Consider the following 21,115-nt stretch of genomic DNA (forward strand, 5'->3'; position numbering starts at 1 on the left):
AGCTGATATTCTCGATCCTAGTCTCATGGTGGAGTTTCATGAGAGCCACCCTGAGTTCCCAGCGCCTAGAGGCAGAGGGAGACCACCACGGCGTCGGAGGTGTCGGCCCTCAGGAGCGGGCCCTGGGGAGGGGGGTACTGTCATGGATTGGTCAGGCTCTCACGACCCCCACTCACGAAGATCACCATCACCTGACTTCTAATGAGCACACAGCTGCATCACATTCACGAGCACCAGATAAAAGCACAGCACTCCAGTCGCTCATTGTCCGGGCTCGTCTCGACGAAAGCGGACAACTGAGCGACCACTCAGCGTAGTCATCCTCAGCTAAAACAAACGATTTACTTACCTGTTCTCTTTGTATTCCTCCTAGTCTTCCTGGTCCTCCCGAATCGTCCTGTCTTCCAGTCCTTCCAAGTCTGTGTCATCCTCTGTCAGCTGTATCTGGTGTGTGCTGTCCATCCTCGTGTATTCCTGTTACCCAGCCACGGAGGAAAAGACCCCAACATCATTCCTGATCCTCCTGGCTATCCTCCATGTGCTCCTTGTTGTCATTTAATAAACACCCTAACGTTTCCTTACCTCTGTCTCCTGTCCGCTTCATAACATACCTCACATCCTGTTGATACATTTATATAAATGAACCTACATTTAAAATTTTTATTTAAAATGTTTGTTGACAAATTTATGAAAGTAGCCAAGCAACATCACACCCTGTAATATTGCCCAACATCATTGCTCAAAGTCAGCCCATGTACCCACAGCATTCAGCATGTAGTTTTGCGACTGTTAAATCAAAAACAACAGCTGCCATTCATGTTATTACACTTTAAAAATAATTCTGCAGGTCTGTCCATCTTTAAAAAATAATGTCTTACATTTTACACAGAATTTTGCCCAAAAGTTTATAGATTTTTTCTATCGTAAAAGCAAACTTTTATTTTTTTGCTTTAGATTAAAGCTGCTGGTTCTCTTCAAAGAGCAGCTTTCAAAATAACTCATTATTTCAGTGTTTTTTTTCAGTGACTCTATCCTTAAGCATTTAAACAGTATATTTTTGAACTGCAATGGCATTCTCTTTGTTTACCTGCGATCTGATTGAGCAAAATTTGTCCTATTACCGTGTAAACTATTAAAACCTATTACCGGCAACACCAGTCATGTTAAATTCGCCGACTCCATCTGTCTCCTCTGCGTAGTCATTTTTGCCTTCTCATAGTAATCTTCATAAACTAGCCTACATAAGGTGCTTGATTGGTTAAAAATTATGAAAAAGGGATTGATTGCATCAAAAAGGCATTTAAATTGCCCAAGGACAAGAAATAATCTAGATTATGCCACCAAACACATGAAAACGAAAGTAACGACCGTGGTTTAAAAATGTAAAGAGTAGAAAGTAGAGATATTTGTGTAAAAATGTAAGGAGTAAAAGTAAAAAGTTGTCAAAAAAATTTATAGTGGAGTAAAGTACTGATACCAGAAAAATCTACTAAAGTACAGTAATAAAGTATGTGTACTTCATTACTTCCCATCTCTGGTCATCATGATGTTGATCTGTATTTTATATGACACTGTACACTTTCTATATACTCCTGTTAGAAAACAAGGATAGTAAAAAAAGCATATTAGCATATGATTTGGAGTGAAATATATATATATATATATATATATATATATATATATATATATATATATATATATATATATATATATATATATATATATATATTTTTTTTTTTTTTTTTTTTTTTTTTTTTACTGTAGATTTGTCTAATTTATTTCTAACCATACACAGTACTTGTAGTAAATTTCTATCAATTCCAGCAGATTATTTTATTATCTCATTGGTTCATTTTTTTAATGTTTGCTCATTTCCCTTAAGCAACACCATCCAGCAGAGACATCAGAGAATGGATTTTCATAGAAAGCTATCACGCTTCAGATCATTGAGCATGAGTTTGGCAGGGGGTTGTTCCTCCATGCTGCTCTGGTTGGCTGATTGCCCTGTTAATGCGATAATGTCTGCCTATCACATTCACAGTCCACAAATCATCCTGAAAGTGCAAAACGTGTGCCAAAGAACAGAATAATAACTATGGAGTTTATAACTCACACACCTAGATATTACTACTCTTTCTTTGTCATGTTCAAAACAAAAATGCTTGTTTCTGTACTATATACTTAATATTTTCCAAATGTACACATATGATGTGACTTTGATGTGATTTTCTTTAGAATTATTGCAATATTGGTTACTTGACAGTCTCTGGTGTAAGGTAATGTAAATGTGTTTTTTTTTTCTTCTTGGCTGTCAGTCACAATTACACGTGTGAAACTGATCTATGGGAATTACAAAAAAAGGTCAACATAGGAGACCAAGAACTCAACCAATCTGTGTCTGCAAAACCCCAGGTTCAGACAAAGAAAATGTTTCAGTGTGCTTGTGTGAGAAAAAAAGAAAGAACCAAAGTGCATCCAGCTGTCAAAACCTATTTGGTGCGCTTCATAAGTGCTTCATGTGCGAGAGAGTGTGTGTGTGTGTGTGTGTGTGAGTATGTGTTCTGAGGTGCTTACAGGTGAGAGAGTGAGGACAGATCTTTGAAAGCTCCATCTGGGATCACAGCAATATCATTACCATGGAGAGACCTGCAGAGAGAAGAAAGAAATGAAGCTATCCAAGAGAATTCAAAACACATAAATCAAAGTCTAATAGCAAACACACACACACACACACACACACGCACACACGCACACACACGCACACACACACACACACACACACACACACACACACACACACACGCGCTAGTAAGGTACTCACAACAAACGCAGAGACTTGAGACCGTCGAAAGCTTTTGCAGGAATACACCTTAATCTGTTGTAGCTTAAAATTCTGACATGAAACAAAACATTACAATACAGTTACAATGCGGACAATTAAGTTATTATCTTTAATAATTGATTTAAAGGTGCTGCATGTACGTTTTCACTCTTCTAAAGCATAAAAATGGCATAATATGTTTGCAGATATTTAAGAAACGTGCTAAGTGAACATTCTAGCTTATCTGAAAAACAATGCTGAAGATATTCTGCTTAGATAATGTGTTTTACGTGCCGGAACAGCTGTCTTTGTTATGGTTCTTTTAACCCGCCCATTGCCACTTTAGCCAATTATATTCCAGCACCCCGGGTTGCTTTGGTGGTAAACCACATATTTCATTCATTTATTCAGAATGGCTGTCAATGCATGCACCCGCGACCAAAATGCAACCTCCGGTGGACAGTAGCAGACTCTGAAATGAGTCGCAGATTCAGAGTTCCACATGAGGTTATTAATTAGAAAATTATATAAATATTATGAATGTAAACATTAGGTGGGCGGGTTACATTGTAACCCTGTGTCCTAACAACATGCTACGTGACGAGATTTGCAGTGATAAGCATTTTGACTGTTTGCACCTTACAAAACACAACAGAAATTACAGCCATAAGTTCTGTTGTGCAGCCATTCAGAAGCCCAGAATAGGCACTCACTCACTAAATAGTAAGGTTTATAATCTAATTAATACATATTAAACCTCTTTTACATTATTAAATGTACATGCTGAATCACTGATGTGAGTTGGTTTTGAGTCACAGTTTTAAAGTTCAATTTCAAACGATCTATTTTATTTTCAAGAGCTAAGGTGAACTATCTGCTGCTGCTTTCAGTATATGGCAATAAATGTCATGTAAAATGCCATACAAACTCACATTATTAGCATTTAACTCTGAATAAAGCACATGAGGTGTACCTGAGGTGATCACAGTTTATCCTGTCTTCAGCTATAAGAAATAGAAGCCGTTTCTAATATATCAATTCGAGGTGTTGGTTAGAACAAAAACTTATTTTAACATTGAAAATGTTCCTTCTATCGCGTGTCGTTGTTTTAATTTAGAACACGGTTTAAATCAGACTTTAAGATCGTCGTCAGACTCACTCCTCAATCTGGCAAACTGCACTTGCATTTGTTTTGATCCAGAAATCTATTATCTAGTTCAACCATGTCAAACTTACATACTGCACCTTTAAGAAAAGTGTCAAAAGAGGCAAATAAAATCACTCATTCTCATCTAAATCGCAGGTTTATAAACTAGCAATAAGTGAGCCAGTATTTCCAATGGTGCATAACGCACCTATATTTGCATATACACAGATAAACATTTAGTTTTAAGAAATCTTAGGTTGATTTTGCACACAATGCACAGCTACAGACACACAGAACTACAATAGTGTTTGCACAAAGAACGCAGACAAACAATCTGAAGCCTTAGATTGTATTGACACTCACAGTGTGAGCAGATCGGACATGTTACTGAAGCTGTGGTTGGACAATGTGCTGATCTGGTTATTACTCAAATCACTGCAAGAAAACACACAAACACACACACGCACACACACACACACAAACAAAGGCAGAGTGTTATGAGCCACAAGAAAATCAAACACTCAAAGCCAACATTTATGGTACACGGCAATAACACGACATTGCGCGGCATTAAAAAGCACAAGATTCTTTGGAGATGCCCATTTCACTCGCTCCAACAAAGCCAAATTCAAAGTTTAGTTCAAAATGACACAAAATGCAAATCGTGGCCAATGTTAAACACGCGGAGGATGGTAATAATGCAAGGACTGTTAAATCTTTTAAAACACAAAACATGTACAATAGTTATGTGTTAGGCTTATAGTCAAAATGCAACATACATTCAACAGCAACACAAGCATTCCACAGGCTTGAAGCATTGCTTCACTTGAACGGACATTTCTCTTTAGATTTGATGTATCAGTCTAGTTTATATGCAGTCATGAAAATAACAAAATATTAAAAAGAAACATACTTACATGACCAAATTACATAACTAAATTCAAAATATTCTGACAGTTCATGTGTAACTGCTTTACAGTAATGTGACAAAAATGGACAATTATACATATTTAACTCACAGTCTATATTTGCTATAATTGTTCATTAGCACTTCGTTTATTTGCTCTGTTTGGTAGAGATGGAATATTCTGCCATAGTGCAGAAGAAAAGGTGAAAAGCCAAAAACAGCATTTGACATTGGCTGGATGAGAAAATAAATCATCATACACCATATACGGTATAAAGGTTACTGAAAAATACTTTTAAAGGGGCAGAACCGATATAACTGTAATGACTAGTGATTGGCTGATTCCAAAATGGGCAGTACCTACATGAGAGTGAGGTGTTTATAATTGGATAGTTCCAGAGGGACTTGCGTGAACTCGTTGCCATCGAGATAGCTATCAGAAAAAAGACAAACAAGTTATTACTCAAACACAGAGGAAATAGCACATTAGCAAGAGTGTAATGGGAGAAACTTCAAAGACGTATATATAGCAGTCGTGTATTGTTTCAGACGTCAAGTATGTGTTTTTGGAGGCAGCTGTGCTTATAAAAAGACGTGCCTGGATCAGATACGGGGATTTTTGAAAATGGCCATTTATTATAAAATTGCTTGTGGTTTGTGTACACTCACAGCTCTGTGACGTCTCTAGGAATGCCCTTAGGCAAAACCTTGAGTCCTTTATTACTGCAACGAACCACTGTATCCAAACACGAACACTCGGCAGGACAGCGAGCCAGTGGTGAACAGCTATTCTCATCATTACCTGTGCACACACAAAGAGAAAATTAATCATCGTGTTAATGTTCTCAAATATCAGAAGCCGAGAAGAGTGACATTTTTGAAGTGAGCTTTTTGATAAGCCCAGGGTGATTATTATTGTTAGCTTGCAGGAGTTTATGCAAAGGAAAGATAACATTGATCTACGCTCGGGTTAACATAACAGATCTTATCAAAGACCTATTAAGAGCTGGAAACAAGATCTTCTTACGCACACACATACATATTAAACACTTCCCCACACACACATATTGCCGTACCTTCTTCACAGGCAAAGTCTTGTACAGCTACATCTTGAATAGGGATCTCCTTGAGAAAGTAGGGGCTCTGACAGCGGGGGTTGCCTGTGACAATCCGTTTCTTGCGGAGCCATTCACCCAGCCAGGCCAGATGGCAGTTACAGTTAAACGGATTGGCCAGTAAGTTCCTGTGGACAGCATAAGGTAAAATCATGAAGCAAATATTTGGCAAATCATACAAACAAATGCATTGTTCGAAATGCTGTGGCAGGCATCACGGTGGCGCAGTGGGTAGCACGATCCTCTCACAGCAAAAAGGTCACTGATTCGAGCCCTGGCTGGGTCAGTTGGCATTTCTGTGTGGAGTTTCCATGTTCTCCCTGTGTTTGCGTGGGTTTCCATTTTTCAAAATTTTTTAAATAACTTATTTTCTTTTGTTCAGCAAACAAAAATAAAAAAAAATAAAAATAACTCATAAAGGTTTGGAACAACTTAAGGGTGATCTATCCTTTTAAAGATTCTGTTATCATCTACTAACAACACATAATTAACATAACAATTTTAAACAAAATCATGGCAAAACAATGATTTGGTTTGTTTTAAGTTGTGAGAATTTAAAACATATTTTGAAAGTGAACTGTGGAAAATCTGGTAAACCCATTCGGAGTACCATTAGGTTCTTAGAGATTTTTTATCATGTACAGTACATCACCATAATCAGATGTGTCCTTAATTGGTGAAAAGACAGAACAGTAAATATTTCCATATTCATATAAAAATTCAAGAGTTCGCCCTTAAATACTGCTTAATGATGTTAGCAGGTTTGGCATGCTATCCCAGGACAGAACCCTGAGCTCGTAAAAAATGGAGCCCACTGCTCCCGCCTGGTCATTGAGCATGTAAGGGGGTACGAGGTCAGGTAGTTCTCGAGAGCTCCCCCAATTCGTTTGGCCTATTCCTTGATTAACAGGGGCAGCCTTAGAGGAATAGACCACCAACCACGCTGGTGTATAGTCATGCGGGTAAGTTGAGTACTAAGTACTTGTAACTGTTACTATTGGTTTATTCAATTCACTTATGTTGCATGTCTATGGACTGTGGAAGGAAACCGGAGTACTCGGGGGAAACCGGAGTACCCGGGGGAAACCCACGCGAACACGGGAAGAACATGTAAACTCCACACAGAAATGCTGACTGACTCAGCTGGGACTTGAACCAGCAACCTTCTTGCTTCAACAGTGCCAGTCACTGAGCCACCGTGTTGCCCAATCCTGGATTAATCTAGAAAAGAGGAGAAGGGAGATGGGGTGGATGGGGGCGTTCTTCAAAAAACGAAGATAAGGGAGTAAAGTTAGACAAGATATTTATGTTGAGTTAGGGATGATCCGATTGGCTGGGTAATGATTACGAATGGGGGACCAGCTGCGATCAATCCTATCACATGCTCCTCTCGAAATTGTTTGTGAAACTTCACTTAACTCTAAGCAGCACGGCAGGCATCGGGATATTCAATAATACAAAAAATATATATGCTACAGTACATGAACAACAGAAAACAAAACACTTTATAACAAAAGAGGATTTTATTTTGTGTTGGTGTAAATGCTAAATTGTTGTTGCTTTGGTTTTGTTCTTTGTTAAAGGCTAGGATATGCCCTCACAGTCACCTATTCAGGTAGCAACAGTAACAAAACAAGAAACAAAACACTTTGTTGATAATGTGGTACTCACAATGTGGAGAGCGAATGTAGTGTGTCAAAGGCTCCTGGGGACATGGAGGTGATCAGGTTATCATAGAGGGAGAGCAGCCTCACAGAGCTCAGACCAGTAAAACTGCCGTTATTGACACAGCTTATCCTGTTACTCCTCAACATCCTACATGTGACAAACACAGACCCGTGATAGATTTTTAAACAGCCAGAGGCCAAAAGCTGCTCATGAGATTCTGTTTGGAACACACAAACCAATGTACCGACACACAGAGAATACAATCATACTTGGATTTTTGTTTTATTTAACATCATGCACTCTAGATTTTTGCTGTGATCCATCATAAGATAATTCATACTTGCGATTTAGTTAGGAGATAATATTTACTTGCATGGTTCAATTGAGGGAGCCAACATGTGATACTCACAGTGTGCGGAGACCACCGAGGCCTTTCAGCATGCTGTAGTGGACCCCCTCCAAGCGATTGCTGGTCAGTATGAGTTCATTTACTCCACTGGCCCCTTCAAATGTGCCCTCCTCAATATCTGTGATCTTGTTGTTGCTAAGATTGCTGTAAAACAAAAAATAGGCATGGCAGTTGAAGTTCTGTAATAAAGGTTACTTATAAATGACAGATTAAAATAACAGAGAGAGAGACACTTACATTTTACGCAATTGAGGAAGCTTCTTGAAGATTCCTGTAGCCTCCAGCACTGTGAATTCATTATTGTTCAAGCGGCTGCAGGGGGGATTGGGATTAAAAAACAAAGCATGCTGGTAAATTTACTGATAAATTATCTATTTGTGTATATAAGTCTATAACCAGTAATGGACCACAGGGTTAATCACAATGCAAAGTTTAACACAACATCTTTATTTGGAATATTTTAGCAGATTTCAATATAACTGTATTAATTTTCCTCTTTTCCATCAGAAATGTAGTGTTTTAAGGTACAGCATGATTATATGTAATTTAATTTTAAAATGATCATTTACCCAATCATTTAAATTCATAACAATTTTTTCACCATACCATTCTTTTTTAATGCAACTCTTGTGATAATTAGGATTTTTTAAATATGAAGAACAGGTTTCATTTTGGTGGTTTACTGTCATTTGCTTGATGCTCAAGCACAAATCTCATTGATTTCATATTACAATATTTTTATTAAAACAGAATTTTTATTAAAACATCCTTATTTGAGACCTTGGACCCTGGTTTTATGTTGAAGAAGTACTATATAATTTTGGCAATAGCCAAGAATACATTGTATGGGTCAAAACATTTTTCATTTTTTTATAAATCATATTTAATTTCCGACTGTAAATATAACAAAACTAAATTTTTGATAGTAATGTGCATTGTTAAGAACTTAATTTGAACCAATTTAAAGGCAATTCTCAATATTTTTATATTTGTTAATCCTTAGATTCCACTATTTCAAACATATATCTTTTTTTCTAGGAAAAACATTGCCCTATCCTAACAAAGTATGCACCCATAGATATATACACTAGATATTGCATACGAACCCTGAACATGCGTCAGTACCGCCGCCCCATTTGTACAGTGCTCCCAGGACAAAAGTCATTCAACCGCACTAGTCAAGACTAAAGCCAGTCCGAAGAAGCTGGACTTCTGCGCTGCGTACGAGTGTAGTAACGAGCAAACAAAGAAAACAAAGCATACAGACACAGCACTTCATAGATAAGATTTCGTTTTTTACGTTTTTTGTATGTTAGAAAATTTTGTGCTAAATAAGTATTGTTATTAGTGATAATAAAGTCACTCATTGCACTGACCATAAGGCAAAGTTGCACTAACTAGCACTAAACTCCAGGCTTATGCTAGTTTTGTTGAATAAAATCAGCAAACAATGTAAACCAAATATGACAAGACGCTGCAGTGTCAGAAACTTATATTACTGTTGGCTAAGTGAAGTAACAGCTAACATAACAGTGCCTGCGCCTTTATGTGCATACGGTCCATCCAAAATGATTGAACATTACAAATTTTATATACCATTTAGATCATACAGGTGGATATTCTGCACATTGAGATGCAGGGATATCGATGGTTCACATGAGTCGTTCATAAGAAAGATTTATTCTCAAACGAATCACTCCCTCTATTAGAATGAGAAGTGAGAGCAGGAGAGGGGCTGTGTTTCAGGACATGGATTAGATCAAATTGAACAGGGAGAGAGGATAATACATTTCAATGCACACAAACACACAGTCTTTGTCAGCAATGCCCGTGCGATCACTTATCTATCAATATAGAAAAGTGATGTCAAATTATAATTTTCATAATTTAAAAAAATATTTGCATACTGACCACCGGAAAATGACAGATATATGTGTATATGTATATCTATGCATGATATATCTCTGGCTCTGGAATATCCACTGCACCTTGATACCACATTTATTTTAATGGAGCGCTACCCTGTACTAAAATGACGGCTCTATTTACGCATTCTTTCCAATAGACAAAAACAATGTAGGCAACATCTAATGTAAATATCTTTGCTATGCACCAATTGGAGTTTATTTATATTTGATGTGATGTATAAATCTCAATTCCAATATTCGTTATTTTTTTTGTCCAGTGGGGAATGAAATGAGAGAGAAACACTCACAGTTCTGCTGTATACTGAGGGATGTGGTCTGGGATCTTGGTGAGCTTTTGTCCAGAGCAGTCCACTGTGGTTCCTTCACAGCGACATTTCTCTGGACAGGCCAGATCAGCAAAGCAATCCCCACCTAGTTTTGACCGGTAGTCTTCTACGCCTATATATAATACCACACACACACAAACACACACACACATACACACTATTACATTCTACACAATCGTAAAAATTAACTGTATGAAAGAAACAGAAGGCAGAGAGAGATGGAAAGGTAGATAGGTAAAAGTAAAGGATCATTGGGCGGGACGACATTATGGGTTAATTGTGCTAAACCAGAGGAAACTCAGTTATCACCATGGCAACATGCTATCTCATTCTTAACAATCCACAAAGCCATGCTGACATACCAGCTATGGCTTTGGGGTGTTGTGTAAACACACACACACATAACACATAAACACAACACAAATTAAGACAAGGACATCAGACACACATCCGCACAAACACTGACAAAAACATTTACACACACACACACACACACACGCACACACACGCACACGCACACACACACACACACACACACACACAGGTTGTCTCTTGTTGCTTGCCATGCTGTAGATGCTGCAAGACCTTCCATGGTGCTTGACAGAACCATGTATTAGTCCGAGTCTGCAACCACATGGTTAGATCAAGCACAAAGGAAAACCCCGCTGAATTTCCTCCACAAGACACAGAGAAAAGGAAAGAGAAAGAATCAAAGGATCAAGAGATAGAGAGAATGAGATACTAATTTGTTTAGCTGGGATAAACTAGTCGAAATGACAGAGAAAGAAAAGATGCCAAAACAAAACAAGAGAAAAGTGGAAAAGTGTGGCAGGAACTCTACAGTATAAACAGATGAAGCAGAGGTTATACACACAGTCAAACAAACACATACACATTCCGTTCACATCATGTGCTAAAATCTCATTTTCACATCTGCATGAACCCTGTGATTGAGTTCCTGGTCTGTGATTGGCTGGGGTTGAGGTTGAGGGGGAGGGGCTTGCTGGGTGACGTCTTATTGTTTTTTTTTGGTCAGTTACTTACACTTATTGATATGATGAATCCCTGAGTGTGTGTGCGGGGAGGGAAGAGAGAGAATATGTAATACACTCAAATATTTAAACCCTCACACAGGGGAATGCTGGAAAAGATTTTAGATCAAGGTTTTAGATCCATGCCAAGTGTGTAGTTTGTGAGCATGCACAAAACAAGGTCAGGTGGGTTAAGCTTTCACAACAAACTGCTGAGGTGACATTTGTATAACTATGTGTTTGCTCATCTAACAACTTACCGTAAAAACTGCTTTTTTCATTATAGTATCAGGACAATTTTATCACCCAAATATTTCCATTATCAAAATAGCAAAATATACAGTTGAAGTCAGAATTATTAGACCCATTTAATTTTTTTTTTTTCTTTTTTAAATATTTTTCAAATGATGTTTAACAGAGCAAGGAAATTTTCACAGTATGTCTGATAATATTTTTTCCTCTGGAGAAAGTCTTATTTGTTTTATTTCGGCTAGAATAAAAGGCGAATTAAAAAAAACAAACATATTTTTTAAAACCATTTTAAGGTCAAAATTATTAGCCCCTTTAAGCTATATATTTTTTCGATAGTCTACAGAACAAACCATCTTTATACAATAACTTGCCTAATTACCCTAACCTGCCTAGTTAACCTAATTAACCTAGTTAAGCCTTTAAATGTCATCTTAAGCTGTATAGAAGTGTGTTGAAAAATATCTAATCAAATATTATTTACTGTCATCATGGCGAAGATAAAATAAATCAGTTATTAGAAATGAGTTATGAAAACTATTATGTTTAGAAATGTGTTGAAAAAAATATTCTCTCTGTTAAACAGAAATTGAGGAAAAAAATAAACAGGGGGGCTAATAATTCTGACTTCAACCATATAACATTGTATTCGTCAAAATGATTGCATTTTCTCTTATGGCAAAAAAAAAAAAATCACTAGAATATTCAATAAAAATCATGTTTCATGAAAATATTGTGCAAATTTGTTACTGTAAATATATATATCAAAACGTAATATTTTACTAAAAATGTGATTCCAGATTTTCAAATAGCTGTATCCTGGCCAAATAATGTCTTATTGTGACAAACCATTAATCGATTTATAAATTTATTCAGCATTAAAGTAAAGTATAAAGCTCTAGTTAAAAAAAAGACATTCACAGTACGACTCATTTGTAATCAAGGGTGACGTATATGAATGTTTTTGATATAAAACATTATACTGAGAAATAAATATATGAAATACATAAATAAAGTTAATTATTTCACTTCACTGACCCATGTGCTACACAAGAACACAGCACCACTGTAAGCAGCTTTTCTACACAAATACAGAAGTAATCATAAAGCAGCACACTTCTGTACGTCAAGCAGTGTGTTTCTACAGCAAACTGGAGTAAAAACCGCTTTTTTTCATCTGTATGATACTGTGTTTGTGTGATTTGCGTGCATAAGCGTAGTTGTTCAAAACCTTTAGTGCAGTACACACAGAGACAAAATGTTAAGCAGTTCAACATACCTGGTATAAAATATTGCTCTTTAGCTATACAAAGAGAGACACACAGAGAACTGAGAGTGGTGTGTGTGTGTGTGTGTGTGTGTGTGTGTGTGTGTGTGTGTGTGTGTGTGTGTGTGTGTGTGTGTGTGTGTGTGTGTGTGTGTGTGTGTGAAGATCAATAAATGAATATGAATATTGATCAGAGAATCCTCCTCATTTATAACACCTCAGCAATCAATACCAAGAGACAGACAGTAAACTAATAATACACACACACACACACACACACACACACACACACACACACACACATTTGCATTCTGATTTATAATCTGCCTAGACAGGAGAAGATAACTCATGGTGAGACCCTCACAACTGCTTGTGTAAATGAAAGCTGACTAAGACCTTCACACATGTAATCAAACACACATGCACAGGCAGAGAAACACTCTGTCTCGCTGACACAAATTTACTGTCAGGATCAGACAGGAAGAGCAAGGTCAATCGATTCAGTGTCTTGGAGAATGTTGACAAATGACCAATAATTACACATAAATGCAAATAACTATGTGCATGTGTGTATTTACCTGAACAGCGGAACTTTTTGCTCTTGATCTGGCCAATACGTTTGTTAGCAAGGCGCCGGGGACTGGTGCATCGAGCTCCACTGGTCTCAATTGGATTGTCTTGCAGGTAATCTGCTAACCACTTCAAATGGCAGTCACACATGAATGGGTTCTGGGCCAGATGACTGAAAAACAGAATTAAAATTACTTAAGAAACTTGTCTATTTTTATTTATTTTTTTCGGCTTGCTGCTGTTCAAAAACAGTGTCACCACTAAACTATGGCTCAGAGTGTCTCTAGCTCAATCAGAGTTTTCAATAGCCCTATTTAGTTCCCGGGTGAACAGATGTCCTGTTTTTCCCCAGGAAAGTCCTTTATTTCTCAGGACAGTTCCTTATTTCAGCTCTGCAGCAAGAACAATCCTGCCAAAGGTAGGCAAACCAAGCACATCATAGAACAAAGAATAAAATTTAAACAGTATTTGTTATTAACATGCAGTAAGAGGGCTCTGAATAGACGGATCCAGAATGGACTCATAACTGAAGCGCTGTTTCGGTTATGAGAGGGCAGGATTGTGCAGGCACGCGGTGGTGGCCAAGACAGTGTGCGACCAAATCAAATCAGTTCAAATCAAATCAAATCAAAGCCTATACAGATAGTTATTAAAATGTCCATGGCTGCGGAATATCTGCCTCAAGAAAATACATGGTTTAAGTCTAACTGAACCAGTTAGAAAGCAAACTTTAAATTATTGTATTTCCCCTTTTATAAAAATGATAGTAATAATCCGGAGCAATGAAATATTGGCGCTGACTTTCATCAGACAGTATATTTGAGGAAAAAAAACATGCTAACCTTCTGTAATTCATTCACTCAAGACCAATAGGGAAATTAGAAGCATGGCTTTTAAAGATATTTTAGAAATTTCTCATTTATTCATTCATTTTCTTTTCAGCTTAGTCCCTTTATTAATCAGGGGTCGACACAGTGGAATGAACCGCCAACTTATTCACCATATGTTTTACGCAGTGGATGCCCTTCCAGCTGCAACCCATCACTGGGAAATACCCACACACTCTCATTCACACACATACACTGGACAATTTAGCTTACCCAATTCACCTATAGCACATGTCTTTGGACTTGTGGGGGAAAAACCGGAGCACCTAGAGGAAATCCACGCCAACACGGAGAGAACATGCAAACTCCACACAAAAATGCCAACTGACCCAGCCGGGACTCGAACAAGCGACCTTCTTGCTGTGAGGCGACAGCATTACTCACTGTGCCACTGTGCCGCCTTCAGGGATTTCTGCTTAGCTAAAGTTTAAAGTACATTTTTAAAGATAACCCTATTTAAAGTATTTATTGTAAAGCACTCATTTAGGAAGTATTGCAAATGTGTGTTATTTGATTTTGGCAGCTTTTTTAACATTTTAAAAGTTCTAATAAATTTTGTATGCATGTAGGCGTACTTGAGTAAAATAGAAAACACTGATATTAATCAAATATACATCAAGTGGAAAATTTGATTATATAATAATATAAATTAGTAAATTAATAATATTAATAATAATAATAATAATAGAAAAAAGCCACTTTTGTGAGGGGATAAAATAAATGGGTCCCTTTGGTTTGTTATAACCCCAGGGACCAATATGTTCTTAATTCGGCCCTGTGTATTGACCTTAGTCTTCAATGCGGAAGTGTGCTTGTTTTTGCGATTGTTTTAGAACTTCCGATTCAGTCGCCTGTGGAGAAATGGCTAGGAATAATAAACGCCAGAAAACTACTTGCCCTACAAACAAGTGTTTGCATGACAATACAGACAAAGTAGAATAATATAATAAGAAAATATCTGTCTGCAACATCAAGCAGCAAAACGAGCAGTTTTTAACGTCTAAAAATGAATGGAAGTGAATGAGGACGGAAGTCTCGAGCCAAAAAGATTCAAATGGCTGCTCCCTGGTTCACCAGAATAAGGTGAATACCAAACTGTAAAAAATATTTAGCAAATATGTTTACATACTATAGTTGTAAAAAAACTATTTTTTTTTTTATATGTTTAATTTAGATGTTCAATTCAATGTATTACTACAGTGTCTTTGTTACAAATATGGTTGCTAGAAAATCATATCTTCAATATCTTCAAAATAATCAATTACACTATCAATTAAAATAATTTGTAGTATAGTATAGTATAGTATAGTATAGTATAGTATAGTATAGTATTGTATAGTATAGTATAATATAGTATAGTACTGTACAGTACAGTACAGTACAGTTCAGTACAGTACAGTATAGTATAGTATAGTATAGTATAGTATAGTATAGTATAGTATAGTATAGTATAGTATAGTATAGTATAGGTTAAAGAACAATGTCTACCAATGTTACAAATAACATTTGTGAAAATTCAAGGGAAGTACTCCATCATCTACCACAGCATAGTGGCAATGATTTTTATTCTGTCTGGAACCAAGGTTACTCACAGGGTTTGGATGGCTCTGAGAGAAGAGAAAGTTCCCTTTGCGATGGTCTGAAGTTTGTTGTCATAAAGCGACAGAAGATTCAGATTCTGCAGGTCTTGGAAAGAATCGACACGCAAACAATTGATCTTGTTCGCATTCAGCAATCTGTTGGGATAAACATTCGCATGTGACATTTTATACAAATCTCACAGGTAAACAGGAAAATCTATACATGCGTAGTAAATTGAGATGTTATAAATGTCATATGCAAATAGATTAACATTTAAAGACAAACAAATAAACAAGACATTCTAAAAAAAAAGAATCAATTCCCTGTGGTCTCCAGACTCATTTACACTGCCTTGCGAGAGAACAAATTTGTGAATAAAGGCTTTATTTTACAAAGCAGCTTTTGTTTAAACAGGATTTATATGTTCCACATCTAGTGCAAGCATCAAAACTGTGTATGTGCGTGTGTATTGTTTGAGGTACTGGCATAAAACTTTTATATTTGCGAGCATTTACAAATGTGAATTTCTTATTTAGTTATTTCAGAAAGTGTCTGAAAGAGTGAGAGATGGTATATTTTATTTCAGGGCTCTTATCATGCATTGTTTGGACAGAAATGTGCACAGTATTTTGTGTAAACAGTCATATTAGAATGGTATAAACACAGAAATCCATTATTGAATTAATCTAACATCATATCAGGATTAAACTCCCAATGATTTTGAGGCAGTTATCCCCACCACCGACATTGATTGAAAGGTACGTATTACCATGTCCCATTATAGAAAAGGGAGATCTTCAGTACAACACAGTGAGTCGTGGTCTGCCATGTTTTTGGACACAAGTAGGAGCGCACAATCTAAACCAATGCAAATAACCACCGAAAATGGCAATTGTTTTATAGTAATATTTGAAAAACATCTTACTAACACTCAGAATGAAATGTACTCTAAGGACACACACACATATATATATATATATATATATATATATATATATATATATATATATGAATGATACAATAAATCAAAAGCGATATATGAGAATTATGTTCCCATGTCCGCATACCTAGAATGCAATGCGGTGTAACAACACCTTCCTATCTGTTAGCACAAAACAGGATTTGCAAAGAAACCGTGAGTAAAAGATCTTTAATCAAGCTGCAGCCGAGAAGAAGTGATACACTTAAATAAAGAAAAGACTGTAAAATTGCTAAGTAACTCACTCACAGCTGCGCAGTGTCAGTGTCATAAATGAGGACATTTCAATCACACAACATGAGTCCTGTTTTGTGGACTTTAATCATGCTTATTTTGTACAGTGACATAATAGATTTCCATACAGCAGCATATATTTACTTGTATGGTGGGCAAAGAACAACAGAGAAAAGAACATGTTAAACTTGTATGCGTGTTTGTGTGTGCACAGCGAACTTTATAATGGCATTTGAATGTACAGTAGCTCATCATCGTAGAAAGGCTGAATAAACTCCAAAACAATGTTTGTTTTTGTGAATTGTAGGGCTATTCCATGTTTCTATTGTTTTTATACACTACCTGATAAAAGTCTTGGTGCCAATGCAAGTTTTAGGAACAACAAATATTAACTTGACTTCTAGTTGATCAATTGGTATCAGAAGTGGCTTATATGAAAGGTAAAGACCTCTAGATTACGCTTATTGTACCAAAATAAAATATGATCATGCCTTGGTTTTTAATAATTTGATTCGGACAGTAGGGTCTGAATTTGCTTAGATAAAAGTCTTGTCACTTAACAGAAATAATGTACAGTAAATAATATAAAGTCATGGTGCAGTGGAAAAAGAATTAATGTTGTGTATGACTCCCATGAGCTTCTCTGCAATGACTCAAATAACTTATTAATAAAGTCATCTGGAATGGCAAAGAAAGTGTTCTTGCAGGACTCCCAGAGTTCATCAAGATTCTTTGGATTCATCTTCGATGCCTCCTCCTCCATCTTACTCCAGACATGCTCAATAATGTTCATGTCTGGTGACTAGGTTGGCCAATCCTGGAACACATGGACCTTGTTTGCTTTCAGGAACTTTGATGTGGAGGCCGAAGTATGAGAAGGAGCGCTATACTGCTGAAGAATTTACCCTCTCCTACGGTTTATAATGTAATGGGCAGCACAAATGTCTTGATACCTCAGGCTGTTGATGTTGCCATCCACTCTGCAAATCTATCGCATGCCCCTATACAGAATATAACCCCAAACCATGATTTTTCCTTCACCAAACTTGACTGATTTCGGTGAGAAAATTGGGTCCATGCGGGTTCCAGTAGGTCTTGTTGCAGTATTTGTGATGATTGGGATGCAGTTCAACAGATGATTCATCTGAAAAATCTACATTCTGCCACTTTTCTAAATGATCAACTAGAAGTCAAGTTATTATTTGTTGCTCTTACAACTGGGATCGACGACAAGAAATTTGTCAGGTATTGTACTGTATAAACTGTATTTTCCATTCCCTACAACTACCCCAACCCTGTCTCTTAACCGATCCCTCACAGGAAACAATTTTGCAATTTGCAAAGTGTGCAATTTTACTTTTTGAAAAAAAAAAAAAGAAAGATAACAATTCTGTATAAATTATAAGCTTTTTAAAAATGGGGACACGGGCAATGTCCTCATACTGTAAGTCCCTTTCTCCTTTTAACACTTGTGTCATACCCAAGTCACACACATGCATGCATGCACGGACACACACACACAAACACAACGCGGAGTTTATGTCCAGAAGTGCTGTCTGTCATAAGGGGAATGTAGGCTAGGCTTATGTTCATTTCCTTTTAGTGCAAACCAACAGATGTTTTTTAATCATTGGTTAATTATCCTTTTTTTTACATACATTACATATATATTATAAAATATTTAATTAATTTAACTGAAATTTGTGGCCACTATGGCTATGTAACACATAACAATTTGATCCAAACAGGTATTTATTTACTTAAGCAGTAATGTGTTAAGTCAATAACACAGTCATTTAAGTGTGCATTCAGCAGTCATATTTATAAGACATTTTATACAAATTTCTCAATAAGTAATACTGAATTGCTGTGAAATACACAAAGATTGTTACAACACTTTATCTTGTCAATATAATGAATTGTATATAATGTGTCTAATATGAATTTTAACTAAAGTAATGTGTAATATCAGAGTTATTATTAATATACTGGTATTTAAGTTCATGTTGAGAGTTAATTGTGGTCTCCTGACCACTTTATAATGAGCTAATCATAGCCCCCCTTACACAAAACTTGTTGATTTATTAGATCCTAATAGCAACAATGTTTAGTATGACCCTTAAGCTGTTTTTCAATGGCTGCTCTTTATTGGCAAAATCTGACCCACACACGCTTGCACAGAAATAAACGCCCTGCTCTCATTGTCTTTTCAAACATAAATTCATAGAATGTGCATCACTCACAGTAGCTGCAATGAGAACAGTCCATCAAAAAGGCCTTTGGGAAGTTCAGTGATTTTATTTCCATATAAAACCCTGAAAGGCAGAAACACAAGGGAACATTAAATAAAAGCAAAGATTAAAGATGTTCATTACCCACCCACACACACAAGCATTCATCACAAACGGTTCCTCAAACAGAGCACAAGACGCACCACCACAAATCATCCTAGTGCAGGCAGTGACGAATCACATTTGAACACAAACAAAATCATGTGGATCCAGATTCATGAAGAAAACTCAAGAAACACATGTGCACAATCATCTTCAAATGATGAATATATCAATTACAGCGCATATTCATTACTTTATCCTAATGGTCCATAACCTTACGCAAGCTGAGGTTGCTGTAAAAAAAGGGTGAGAAATACTGAGTAATTCAAGACTAATCTGCCATGCAGTGCAACCTTTTATTGCCATTTTTATTTTAAAATGAAAAATGACATTGTGGCTTTGGCCGTATGCTGATATCATACATATGCACAGGCTCACACACAACCTCTACAGAAACACAGATTTTCAGTGTCTGTCATTCACAAAGCTGTGTTCTTTGTGTAAAGCTGTGTGTATATATATATATATATATATATATATATATATATATATATATATATATATACAGTCAATTATTTACACCCCTGGCAAATTTTGAATTAAAGTCACTTTTATTTAACCAGGAAGGTTTTTTCTCCCAAACACAGACTTCTCCCAAAATGATAACACAATGATGTACAAGAGGCATCATTGTGGAAAAAATATTTCTCAGCTTTTATTTACCTTTGAGGAAAAAGACTGATATCCAAAATAATTCATACCTTCTGCAAACTGCCACAATCAATGGGAAAATCCAAAGTTCCATAACAAATAGTCCAAGCTGTTCTAAAGCATCCCAATTACCCTCATTCATTGGGAACAGCTGTTTTAATCAACTCAACAGATGGAAACAGAAGCTCTCTGCTGTTGGTTTGTGGACAGTCATGGCTAAGACAAAGGAGGTCATTAAGGACCTGTGCGTGCGCATTTCGGCAAATCAGGAAAGAGATACAAGACCATATCTAAATGTTTTGAAGTTCCTACAGGGTTACAGAAAACATTTTTTAAGAAATACAAGACCTTCCTCACTGTAGCCCAGCCAGACTCCTGACTTAAATCCAATTGAGAATCTGTGGGGGAAGCTCATTTCTAAAGATGAATGGGCAAAAATACCATTGAAGACAAAAAAAGTTGGTCAGCAATTATAACACTGATTGCTGGAAGAGCCAATAAAGCCTTTTCTATTGATTATTGAGAAGTATATGAATTATTTTGGACTTTTTCTTCAAAGGTAAATAAAAGCTGAGAAATATTTTTCCACAATGATACCTTTTGAGCACTGTATTATTATCTTTTGATGCCTGTGTCATATATATAGACATTTTTAGTAGGTTTCGTCTGACTGATTGTATAATTGTGATGTCATATCAGGACTTGCATGTGTGTGTTCGCTTATGTTACACTGGATCACTCAATTGGCTTGAAGTTGTATTTTTTCAGGAGGAGAGATTTTAAATGGCTGGCTGCTGTTCCTAAGAGGCTGGTCCGAAGGGAACAGGAGAACTGTTCCGCCCACTAAGTTCTGGCTCATTGGAACCCGGTCAGTAAAGTAAACCAAAGAAAATACAGAGACCAGGCGAAAAAGACATATACATACCAACCCCCTAACGCACATGGAAAATAC

General features: G+C 36.6%; 1 protein-coding gene across 3 annotated transcripts in view; it reads right to left on the reverse strand.

The window, feature by feature from the left end:
* slit2 (slit homolog 2 (Drosophila)) overlaps positions 1–21,115 on the reverse strand; it is a 140,510-nt gene that overhangs the window by 38,461 nt on the left and 80,934 nt on the right. Inside the window, exons 12-25 of one of the 3 annotated variants that reach the window (XM_056459733.1) lie at positions 19,363–19,434; positions 15,918–16,061; positions 13,447–13,610; positions 12,881–12,904; positions 10,283–10,433; positions 8,305–8,379; positions 8,068–8,211; positions 7,662–7,805; positions 5,952–6,118; positions 5,545–5,677; positions 5,240–5,308; positions 4,332–4,403; positions 2,822–2,893; positions 2,575–2,646 (exon numbers count right to left, since the gene is read on the reverse strand). In XM_056459733.1, the coding sequence (XP_056315708.1) occupies positions 2,575–2,646; positions 2,822–2,893; positions 4,332–4,403; positions 5,240–5,308; positions 5,545–5,677; positions 5,952–6,118; positions 7,662–7,805; positions 8,068–8,211; positions 8,305–8,379; positions 10,283–10,433; positions 12,881–12,904; positions 13,447–13,610; positions 15,918–16,061; positions 19,363–19,434 (1,503 nt within the window). The remainder of the gene's footprint in view (positions 1–2,574; positions 2,647–2,821; positions 2,894–4,331; positions 4,404–5,239; positions 5,309–5,544; positions 5,678–5,951; positions 6,119–7,661; positions 7,806–8,067; positions 8,212–8,304; positions 8,380–10,282; positions 10,434–12,880; positions 12,905–13,446; positions 13,611–15,917; positions 16,062–19,362; positions 19,435–21,115) is intronic. The other 2 variants (XM_056459749.1, XM_056459741.1) reach the window with 2 other exon arrangements.

Source organism: Danio aesculapii, chromosome 1, assembly GCF_903798145.1.
Source record: "Danio aesculapii chromosome 1, fDanAes4.1, whole genome shotgun sequence".
Classification (NCBI taxonomy): domain Eukaryota; kingdom Metazoa; phylum Chordata; class Actinopteri; order Cypriniformes; family Danionidae; genus Danio; species Danio aesculapii.